Source organism: Corvus kubaryi, unplaced genomic scaffold, assembly GCF_017639235.1.
Source record: "Corvus kubaryi isolate FWS band 111438036 unplaced genomic scaffold, C.kubaryi_AGA036_p1.0 37394, whole genome shotgun sequence".
NCBI lineage: Eukaryota > Metazoa > Chordata > Aves > Passeriformes > Corvidae > Corvus > Corvus kubaryi.
The window spans coordinates 2,799,441-2,811,580 of record NW_024581133.1 but is presented as its reverse complement, the minus strand read 5'-3'; the positions used below and the strand labels follow the sequence as shown (position 1 = coordinate 2,811,580).

Genomic DNA, 12,140 nt, shown 5'->3' with positions numbered 1-12,140 from the left:
CTCTGAAATACCTGACACAACTTTGGAAACTACTAGAATAAATATGGATCCTTTCCATTTACTGCTCTGCAGCCTCCACAGCAATCTGCTCTTCAAACACATGTATAGCTGCCTTCTATGTGTACAGCTGTAAAATGATGGTATCCTCATAATTATATTTGGTCTTTTGAGAATTTTTGCTCTTTTATCTCTACTTTCCTTTTCTCCATTGTTTTTTCTCAGTATCACACAGTTTGAAAGCGACCGGTACTAAATATGCAGTACAAAATAACTGCTTTTATTACAGCTATGAAGATTTACACCTTTTATGGCATCAATTTGTGTAGGGGAAAGAAGCCATTTCATAAGTTAAAGTATAATTTCATCCTTAAGATGACTGCTTCATGATTGCCTTATTATTATAGATGGTAAAAAGATAAGTTGTTTCTCCAGGACCATTATCAGCCAGTACATGAGGGTATGTGAAACCAGTCAGTGCTGTCTGTCCAGAGTGTGTTTTGCATTGTTTTACATAGTAAACTAAGTACTGATGTACACAGGATTTTTAGTTCAGCTGATGACTAAATAAAAGGACCCAGATGGCAAGCAGACTAAAAATTTGCTTTTATCATAGGTGCATTAAGAGCATCCAAGTCCCTGCAATCTTCCTATTTCTTTTTCCCAAAGCACACACAAAGAAATTATTTAATAAACCCCTAAATAAACTGATGAAATGTGAACTAGTAAAACCAGTTACCTTAGTCTAGTATCTGGCCTTTTAAATTCAAAACAGAATTTTTGAGATAAACACCGTAAACAAACATTTTCATAGTTAAGATGATGATCCATAGTTCAGTGTAGCATACAAATATTCTGCCTTTTTTTTACTGATTTCTCGTTTCCAAGCCCCCTGTGGGAACAAGCCTGACACACCTGTACAGACAAGGACTCCCCTCACCTGGGAGCCTTCCAGGCCGTTCCCGACTTCTCCAGACGATGGCGCACCGTTCCCAGCGTTAACAAACAGCTGGGCGCTGGGGAGGGCCAGGGGGACTTGCCGCGGGCAAGGGAATATAATTTGTTACACATTCTAGAAATGTCTTATTAGTAAGTAAAGAAACAGCAAAAACACTCCAAAACACCCCCCAACCTAAAATACGCCCCCACCAAACCTTCTTATTTTTTTCCTGAAAATAGCAGAGGGGGATTTAACGTTATCATGGATGCAATAAGGAAAAGCACATACCTAGCACAGATTGGCTAATCTATTACCGGGAAGGAGTTTAGATACTTCTTGAAGGCATATACGGGTAAACACCATAAAATACATGCTCCAGTGCCTTCCTCCAGTTAGAAACATCTAATAAAAAAATCATATGAGTAGAAATTAGTTGAGGCTACAGATACCTGAAATGTAATTAGAACAGATTAAATGCAAACAAGGTAAGTTATCAAGCAAGCCCTTTGTTTCTATGAAAACAAGTATTCCTTCTTTGGGGTGCTGAATTCATGTTTCCAAGACAACAGATGCTGCCATCTGAAGCATTGCTGACTCTGCTTTTTTTGTGAAGAATCAGAGGACACTTTCAATCAAAAACATAAAGTGAGGGAAAAAATTTTGTTTTAAAGTAAGCAGGTACAATTATAAATGTCAAATATTGTTATGTTTACACACTGCAATTGCTAGTACAGTGGTGGTTTTGGATTTAGTTGAACAGACTTCAGAGAGAGAAAATTCAGATGACAGGGGCTGATGAACTCAGAACCACAACTTCCTTCCAGTAAAGTCTTCTTTCATTTCTTCAAGCTATTAAGCAATTCTGTATTTTCTAAGCTTTTGCACACACCTTAAACTGGAAACAGAAATTACCCAACCAGTTACACACTGGTTTATTTCTTTCTATTTGCTTTAAATAGAACCTAGATGGACTCAGTGAGGATGGTTTTCAAGCAACCTAGCTTCCTCAACTTGCCACAGAGCGAAGTTCAAGTCATAGAATAGAAAATTCAAAGGAAAGTAACTCTCTGCTTATCAAAAGTTAAAGGTTCATGGGTAGTTAGCTGTAAATGAAGATATGTTTTAGATATGCTCACTTGTGAATAGCTATGTAGGATATCTCGTTACGTTAACTCTATTAATAAAGTGTCTTTGTAAAGCAGCAATGAAAGCAGAATATTTTTCTTACACAGACTTACTACATTTGAGATTCTCTGAGGAGAGGATCAAGAGAAGAGGCAATTCCTAATTTTATCTGTCAGAGCTAGAAGGAAGCTGCTCATGGAGGTGGAGTAATAACAAAATTAAATCTCAACAATTAGCCCACCACCTGCTATGGCTAAGTAGAGGTATTCATACTGCAGGGTTGTTTGCCTGGATTTTTTTTTTTTTTAATTTTTTTTATTTTTTAAGAGTTCATATCTTGTTTATGATACAAGGTGTGTTCGTGTGCAAAAAAAGGAAGGAGGGGAGAAAACATAAAGCCAGATCATGTGGGTTCTGCAGATAGCAACTGGGAAACATTAGACTCCATTACATTACCATGCAACCAAGTATGACTCATACTGTATCTGTGGTGGTCCAACACCAATTTCCTTTACAGACTGCAGCATTAATTGATCTGTTGTGCGGTTCAACTTAGTTCAACTAAGACATCTGATGGTTTTACAGTCATTTTTCTCTTAAACAAGGTATGTTTTACCTGTCTAGCTTATACCACAAACTTTCATTACTGCATGAAAAAAAGAAAATTGGAGTGTTGCCCCCATCTCCCTTCTTTGTTGGGTTGCCAGACTTTATCTGTTTAGTGAAGAAGAAAAAAGCTCAGTAAGTAAAGAACTTATCTTAGTTTTTGCTTGTTTAAAACTGATTACACTTTTCTTCAACAAATGTATTGCAGCTACAGCAATACCCCTGTGCTGTACTATTCCTTAAGGAATGCATGTTACACCTGTGGCACTGCCAGCCACACAACTGTGAGGATTTCTAGAAGCAGATAGGAAGGTTCTTTTTGGTTCTTTATTGAGGGAATCCATCTATGACTTTGATGGTAATTTTTGTTTACCGTAGAGGGTGTACACCTATGCCCTTTACACCTACTGAGAAGTGACACTCTCAACAGTATATGCTCAAACACAAACTTCCTTGTAACACCCTGTTTTGTGTAGTGCAAAAGCTTCCTCTTTGAACTAATACAAACACAGGAGCTTGAGCAGAGACATGCCCAGTTCTTAAATGTTTTAACTTTTCTTAAGAGAGAATTTTCAAAAAACATGTACTAGTACATAAACACAACCACTACAATTTTTACTGTATTAATTCCATGCCTCCCTGAAATCAGTATAAAAACATTCACCTAACTTCAAACTAATGTTTTTTCATCTACTTTGTACAACATGCTATTGTAACGCTGGAAATATGACCACAAGTTTGGCAATGACCAGAACTGCAAATCATTATGACTAGGATTGTGCTGCGGATTTCTGCTTTTGTAAGGTGGATACCACAGTCTTGAAGACAAATTAATTTTTTCTGACGATAATGTTTCATTCAAAGCATTCCCAAGAAGAAAACTAAACACAGTAATGGCAGCATAATGCTAACATATTTAATAATGCTAACAGCACAGGCAGCATAGTGCTAAGTGTCTTCAAAAATACTTAGGCTTTACTGAATTTTAGGAGTCACCTCAGAAGGCAAAGATGCATCATTAAATGAAACCGTTTTAACAGCTTCAATAAAACCCCACCTTTCCATTTGTTTTAATGCAGTGAATATGTGATTTATCAGCAGTGGATGACTTTGCTTTTCTTTGGCAAACTGATAAGATTTTTCTGTTACTATCAGGGATCAGGACTTTTTGCATTTACTTCCTTGTTTGTGCAGCAGCAGCATCAGATAAAGGATGGTGTTTATTAGTTACCTGCCTACTGGAAATACATTTAATTCAATTAAAGAAGTGACACCCAAAAGGAGATCAAGAATGTGATAGTTTTGCAAAGCTTGAACTAATTTATTTATATGCAAGAAGTTTTTCAGACTTGTGTGGCTTTCTGACCTCTCAGCTAATACAGAACCTTGCAACAAAAAATTCACATAGGATACAATACTGAAACAGGAAGGGAAAGAACTCCAGTTTTCACTAACACTGTGCTGTTGACAGTCTCTGTTATAATCTAGCGGGGAGGTAAGTGTTCCTCATTTACACCTCACACCATGCACCAGTACTTTCTGAAGATAAAATACAGCTCTGTGCAAAAGGCTGATGCAGCCCTCGAGCCCACAGTCCACCTCTGGAGCACCAGAACAGACTGGTCTTGTGCCAAATACTGTACAAATGAGTAAAACGATACAAAATGGCTTGAAAAGCAAAGACTTCTACAGAACTGTAACTGTGAAGTGGGATGCAGGCAGCTCTACCTCGTGACTGCATGCTTTCATGATTTAGGCAATGCTGACAGGATTGCTACAGAGCTCTGGTCCCCAGAGTCTAATTTTGATGCTGTATCCTAATGACTTATCCTCCAGAGTCTCTAGATCCTCAGTTTACCATCCTCTGGTAACAGCAATGTCTGTGCAGAATTCCCATGCCCTTCAGCAGGGAATTCAGATTATAAAATCAACGGCTGTGATACAAGTTCCAAGTCCAAGAGCTATCATCTCCCTCCCCCACTTCAGCAACACTTGGGGTCAGTGAAGTCAGCAAATCTGCCTGAGTGAGCGCTAAGGGAGTTTGAACTTACAGAAACTATGTCTTCTAATTACTCAGAAAATACACAAATGAAAAAAAGCAGTTTCTGCCTGGACTGGCACTATCAGTCTGCCACGCCACAGGAATCACGATGATTTATAGTGCCTAGGATTAAAAACTGCCAGACCACTTCAAGTTTGGAGTTACACAACGCGAACAAATTGTTTTACCATTTACCTGCAAAGAAACAACCAGATGAACAGAATTTCAGTTACAGAACAGCCCCTACTCAAAACAAAAGGTATCTAGACAGAAGTGGGTGAGCAAGAACCTCCCATAATATTATTAGCTGATATGGCCTTTATTTTTCTGCAGCAGCATAATTTAGAGAGAGCTTTCAGTGGAATGGACCCTACATACCAACATAGTGTTAATTTGTCAACAAATTAAAAGAAAAACTGCAAATGTTTTTATGTGAGTCTATTGAAAGATAATGCATGCTTATTATTTGTGCTTCATTTTTTTAAAAAATGGAAAGAATTTTAAAGCACTTTTGTTATTTATGCATATAATGAAAATATAGAGATTTCTTCTTGAAATGTTTACAATCTATGTATCCTTATTGTTATTAGTAAGGCTCCTCTTTTTTTCCCCCATGATGCATTTATTACAATCCATCAGCATAAATAAAGCACAGCAGAAGAGGAAAGAGGGAGAAGGAAAGCAAACATTACAAGCAGGGCCTTCTCTGCTTAATTTCTTCGTTTAAACCACCAGCCTAACTATATTTTGATCTACTCATTAGACGTGTAACTTTCTAGAACACAGTGCAGGTACACCAATAAACAGTAGTAATAGTAGAAATAAATTAGGCCAAGAAAAATCTAAGTTTTTCTGATGTGTTTGTTTTGATGGGTGAGACAGAAAGAGATTTGGCAAGAAGAAAATATGTGCCAACAAGTGAAAAAAGAAATGAGTCTCAATAGAAAATAGGGAGGAGGATGTGAGTGGCAGCAAGCAAGTCATACCAGAGTCTAGAAATATTCTATATCAAATATTTCAAGTTGAAGTGATTTTTCTACTGCTTGACAGCCAATAAAAGTGGAAGCACATGTATCTGAATTTTAACAGATGTTCACAAGTACTTTTTAAACCTATGGAAAGAAGGTCACAAAAGTGACTTGCTTTATCTTAAAAATGTTGCATGATGAAGCCTAAATTATTTATACAGACCTTTTAGGAAACATTACACACTGTCAAATCTTGGCCATGAGCAGCAGAAATGGTACTGCCAGCCAGGACAGGAGCACGCCTGCCAGCCCAGCACCCCAGCCCTGGCTGTCACTGCTGCTGCTGCACAGCCCAGCCTGTTCATGGGGCTCCACACACAGAGCCACCAGCCAGGACACCTCCAGGGATTCCGGACACAGCCTGTGCAGTGTCACAACCCCCGAATGGAGGCCACAGAGCTGGCCTGATGCACCAGGCCAAACCTTGGAAGTCTTAAACAACATGAAAACCAACACCAAACCAAACCCTTTTTCATGCCCCCATTGCTAAGAGATGAGGGTTTATTGAAATTAATTTGGTAACCTGGCAGTGAAGGCCAGTACTGGCCTATATCCTGAGACCCAGACAAATGGTCTCTTGGGCTCCCAACCAGGGCCCTGCCACCCCCACTGTTACACCTTGTTCACATGGCCCTCAGTCCCCACACAGGCACTGTGGTGATGCTGCAGCACAGCTCTCACTCTTTAGGGTGAAATTTGTCCCAGGCCCTGGGCACCCCATGCTGTGAGGGGCCCTCACACGTCCTGGGTGAGCCCCGAAGAAGGGCAGCACCTCTCCAGTAATTTCTCTGGTCAGAATGTATGCACAACAAAATTATCTGAAAGTAAAAGATAATGAAACCAAATCCCTTGTTCATCTGGGCAAGGTCCAGCATAAATAGGGTTGGTACGGCCGTGGTGAGGGTGTGTGATCTTTGGTCAGGGCGAGGTGCGCAGGCAAACGTGCTTTGGACACGGTGTCAGCTCACGGCCTTGCAGGTGCCATTACTGTGATGGCTACTTCCCGATGGAGAGAGTTTTGGGCAAACAAGCTGCCTGCTCCCTGTTAACATCAGCACCTGAAGGGCAACACTCACCATGTCCAACCACAGTGCCCAAGGCTGGGCCAGCAGTATTGCTTTTATTTCTATTTCAGTTACACTTTTTATGGGATTTCATTGTCTGTGTGCTCCCGTATGGCAGGGATGTCTGGACAGCAAAGGCTTCAGACAGCAAATGAAAACTGTGCCTTGTTTGTTTAATCTGAAAGCTTTTTTGGGAAGTGTCCAACACCAAATATTGGCTGGATTCAGTGAATCATTCCCATTACTCTTGTTTGTTTTCCACAGCTAGTCCTAGGTTCAACCACCCTCTGTAGTGAGGCAGACAACTGCAGGATGAACCACTTCCTTCAACAGTTGCATCAGGCCCCTCTGTAAGTTACTATTTTTGCAGAAAGCTCGCACACCAGTGAAATAACCAGAGAGTACAGAACTACACTAATAGCACCTTGTGGCAGAGAAATGCAGGGGGTCAGAAGGAGAACTGCTGATACCGGGGCTATCACATGCAAAGAAACCAAAAAACTCAACACAGCTCTCTGATAACCACACCACCACAAGATCTGCAGTTTTAAGGCCTTGAAGCACTATTGTAATACCAAAACTAGTAATTCATTGTATGTACACTGCAAAAAGCAACCTTCTAGTCTTCTGTTCTTCCAGAAAGCTATTTACAAACAGACTGCTTAGAAAAAGTTAGAAAAGCATGGCCATAGATTCTAATGATGCATTTCTAATAGTGATTATAACTACTAAAACACATTTCTAATGGTTTCTAACCTATATTTAAACTCGAACAAGCTAGTGAGCATTTTTATTAAACTTTGTAGGTAATATGAAATTCAGAAGTGATATAGTTCCATGGAAACGTACTAATTAGAATGAGCAAAGATGGTCACTGTTAAAAAAAAGCCAAAACCAACCAGAAAACCCAAACCAAAACCAAGAACAAAGTGGAGTAGGAGACAAATGGGGAGAAACAAGAAAGTTGTTGAATTGTTTCAATACCCTCTAAATTGTTCATGGAATAAAAACTCATGGGTTTGCATAGCACAGATCAGGGAAGTCTTACTGTTCTCATAAACATCAGCTCATAAAATTCAGCCAACTGAATCTTTACTGTTTGTGGAATAAGGAAATAATGTGTATATTGTTTTATAGATTTATATTGAGAAGCTGAGCAGGGAGATGCAGTAATTGCCCTTGGTGTACTCTACTTTTAAACAAAAGTCCTCCTCTCTGCAGGAGACAGATGCACTGTCTGCGATGACACAGAGATCACACAAACCCCCAAGAACTTTAACAATATTCATAATCTTCTTGAACTGCAGAAAAATATTTTGATTTCTTACATTGTGTGAAAATCGTCCCCCAAAAAATCTATATTAATAAAGAAAAACAGAACAGCTAACAAAGCAAAACAGTTTATTACCAGAGCTGTTATGCTTCAGGACAGCATAAGAGAAACAACAACCTGTGACTGATAGCAATCACACTGCTTACTGTGCTACTGGAAACATCACTGAAATGTGGCTAAATACAAAAATAAACTAAAAATTACTTACACTTATTTCCTCAATGTGGACAGATACTTAGGTCACAGTATTTGCAGACCAAACAAGTGACTTACTGAAGAACAAACTCATTAAATTAATGCACCAACTCAGAGCACAGCACTTTGTTTTAGGTACAGTCCAGCAGAAATATGGAAATACAGAGAAGTATTTTAAAATGTTTTCTGTTTTAAAATCCTTAAAGCTTGTATTCCTCAGAGCACTGTATTTTTGTGGTTCTATGCTATCCAATCTTCTTGGAATGTCATTCCTTAAAATGAAAGCTAAGGACTTATTCTGAAGACTAGTAGTTACTCTCACTCTAAAACATAAATGCTGAGTCATCCTTACTTGATAAACAAATATTTATGCAACATTTAAACTACTTTTTTTTCCTTGGTGGAAGAAAACATAAAGCTTCTGAAGCCAAACTATCTGAGAATTCAGGAGACAGCTTTTCTAACTTAAGCTTGTCATTGCTGCAGCAGAGTAACCTAAAGCACTTGATTATTACTCATTTAAGGGGACTTTTTCCAATTAGCAGTTGCTTCACTTTTGCTTTCTTCCTCACAGAAAGTAATATGAATTCTGAACATCCATTGTAAAGGAAATGTCGAATAGATTGGGAAACTGCTCAGAAGAGGGCACATCCAGAAAATATCTACAAAAGGACTGTTCTGCCATTGGATGCATCTATTATCTCATTAATTTACTGGGAGTCTGCCTATTACATTCTTTCCCTGGCCAATCCACAAGCAACACACAGAAACTTAAAGAGGAATTGTCTCTTCACAGAATCATTTCTAATTTCAATCTATTAGTTTTTATTTGATAAAGGAGATATTCCTAACAGCAGGTAAAAATCTTTAAATTGAAAAAAAATATTGTTAACTGTGCAGTACGTTGGAGCTCACACTCAACCAACCTCGCACAAAAAGAAGAAATTAACACTATGTCGTTTCGGATAATGCAAGTTTTCTAATTCTAGTAACTTAAAAAAATTTAATAATGAGCAACATTTAAATACAACAGAAATTACCTTATTTTCATTTCCCTTCTAGCCACACTTAACTCTTAGGTTTTTAGGTTCTAAATCTGCAGTCTCAAATCCACCCTTAAATAACCTCTTGGATTCCTCAGTGGGTAACTTTCAGCATTTGAAGCAGAACATTAGTTTTGACTTAAACTGTCACCACATCTAATACAGACAAGGAATGCAAGGGTACTTTATGAACACATATGCTGCCATACAAAGACATCCTCTGGCTATGACTTTGCTCTCTATATAGCATTGAAACACCAGGAAGCCCAATTTAGAAAGGCTTTTGGGCAATTTACATGAAATGTATAAATTTAGAATTTATTTTACGAAAAATGAATAAAATGAGAAAACAAATGTATTTTGAAACAAACCCTGAAATTCTACAAAAACTGTGAAGGCTTTTTCAATCCATAACCACCATCTGAATATTCAACAATTTACATCAAATGCCTATTAAAAATTAATATTTTGAGTCAGATTTTTGGACTATTTGGATGCTGTATGCCAGCTTCTAAAGCAACATGAAACTCCTCATCCAGAGTCCAAAAAAATGTAGGGAGACCCTAAAAATGTAGCAGAAGCATTTCCGCACACTGATTTCAGTAGTCAAGTTTGTGCAGAAGTGATTCCACTAGATTCATAGGGTACCTTTTTGAGGCAACAGAAACTTCTCACTTCGTAAGCTTTTTGACCTTTTCCAGCTCTTCTATAGGCTGCCACTTCTGATTGATTGTTACCAGCTGGAAGAAATGGAAAATATGAAAGTTAGCAAAATCTCAGTGAGCATTTACTCCACTCCCACATCCCCCCATATCATACATCATCTTATTGATGAAGAAGTTCTAGTGGTTTTACATTTTCCTTTCAGAAACGTGCAACTGATAAGATAATAATTTTTTGAACAAAATCACTTGGATATTAATTAAGTAATAATGCCAATTTTATTTTTCCTTATCCTAGCTGCTCTATTAAATTATGATATTTTTCCTTCAGGCTGCAGTACTCAAACATTCTTACTCAATTCTGTAATCCAGGAAAAAGGTAAGGGTAAACAGCACTTCCTCTATGCTCCAAATTTCCACTGTTATCAATGGAATTGAGTAAATGGATGTTTGGGGTGGGAATGGACATAGGAGAGCAACCAGAAGTTCGGCATAAATTCAAGATCAGACCTACAGTGTAACAGCTGAATCCTATCATTAGGTAATACAGCGAAGACATAAAGTAATGAATGAAGCATTTGTTTCTACTTTTAACTAGATATACATCAGCTTTACACTTGTTTCCTCATTCATATTTTGCTAGTTCTTAGACATTTAAAAGAAGTGATTCATTATGTTGGAAATTTATGCTATTTATACATATATTATACATAAAAATTACCTTCTGAGGCTTGGCAGGATCAATAGTCTCCCATGGTTCTGGGCTGCCAATCTTGTGAATGCTTTAAAAGGAGATAAAACAGGTATTATGTTTTAAGGTGTGTCCTTGCATGTATTTTCACATGAGCAGCCTATTGTCAATAGAGCTATTCACTTAAGCAAGGAGTTCCCTAAAACACAAGTTCACAAGTTTGGATACTCTGTTTTGAAATCTGGGTAGGAATCAGCATGGCTTGCTTTGTTTGCAGTTTCCAAAGCACCAAGCAAGCCAGCACTGTTCACATATCATTGTGAGGGAAGCAAGATGAAAAATCAAAACTGAATAAAGACACAAAGTAAGGGGACTTTTACCCTGACAGTTAAAATGCCTATTCCAATCACTTTAAAATAAATAAATAAATTCCCCAAAGCTTGAAGAGTACAGGATTTGGCTCCAATTATTAGCCAAGCCATTGGAACACTATCTTAAGTTAATACTATCAAATGCTCTTCTTATATACAACCCAATAGCCTGGTTGTAAAATATGTGCATCTCATCTACCTATGTGATTATATGAAATTCTTGATTAGAACATTTCAGACTTCTAATACCTAAATCAAAGAAAAAATATAATTATTAAATCAAAAGTTAGGAAATAACTTGGACTACACTCCAAATTAATTAATTTCTTCACTATTTACAATCTGCAGATACTTCAATCCTTACCAATACTCTGGAACATGCACCTGGCTTACTTTTTTTTATGGTGTAAAACATGATGGTCAGATACTTGGTTGAATAAAAAAAGGTTAGGGTAAGCTCTAAGCAGTAAGTTTTTGCTTACATGACATCAGATTTGCGGAATAGGGAATGGACACAAAAAGAGAACGCCCCAATTGCTGCGAAGGAAATTATTCCAGCCAGGGGAATGAGCTGAAAGATAAAATAGAGAAAAGAGCTGAACTTATGTCCTGGTTACAGACCCACGAGCAGGGGGAGCAAGGGTTACACAGAACTAAGGAGAGGATTACCTGTTCATGTACATTACCTCTGTATTACTCTATACAGCACCTCACTTTTAATATGTGAATTTCACTTTTACCTCTATATCACCCTTCTCCACACCTCACTTTTAATACATGAACCTTAACGCGGGTCCCATTTCCTCGAGAAATCAAGTGGCAGCCACGGTGCAGCTGCCCGAGCCCTCCGCATCCCTCCCCGCAGGCGGGTACCACAGCCCCGACCCCTCGGGCAAACTTACTTCTTTTTTGGTTTTAAGCGTGTGCAAGATGCCCCTGTTCATCCTGGCGGCGGCTGCGGAGCGGCACAAGTGCCGGCTGTCAGCGCTCCCCGAGTGCCCGGGAGGCTGCGGGCGGCGCCGGTGCCGGGCCCGCCCCGCGCCC

At 38.6% G+C, this 12,140-nt stretch overlaps 1 protein-coding gene across 1 annotated transcript; it reads right to left on the bottom strand.

Annotated features, from left to right (window-relative positions):
* Nucleotides 1-8,185: 8,185 nt before the first annotated feature.
* Nucleotides 8,186-12,140, bottom strand: CUNH15orf48 (chromosome unknown C15orf48 homolog). The gene is made up of 4 exons (XM_042039348.1): nucleotides 11,999-12,140; nucleotides 11,579-11,667; nucleotides 10,756-10,816; nucleotides 8,186-10,112 (listed from the first exon to the last, which is right to left on the bottom strand). The coding sequence occupies exons 1-4, from the start codon at nucleotides 12,038-12,040 to the stop codon at nucleotides 10,044-10,046; spliced, it is 261 nt and encodes an 86-aa protein (XP_041895282.1). The 5' UTR covers nucleotides 12,041-12,140; the 3' UTR covers nucleotides 8,186-10,043.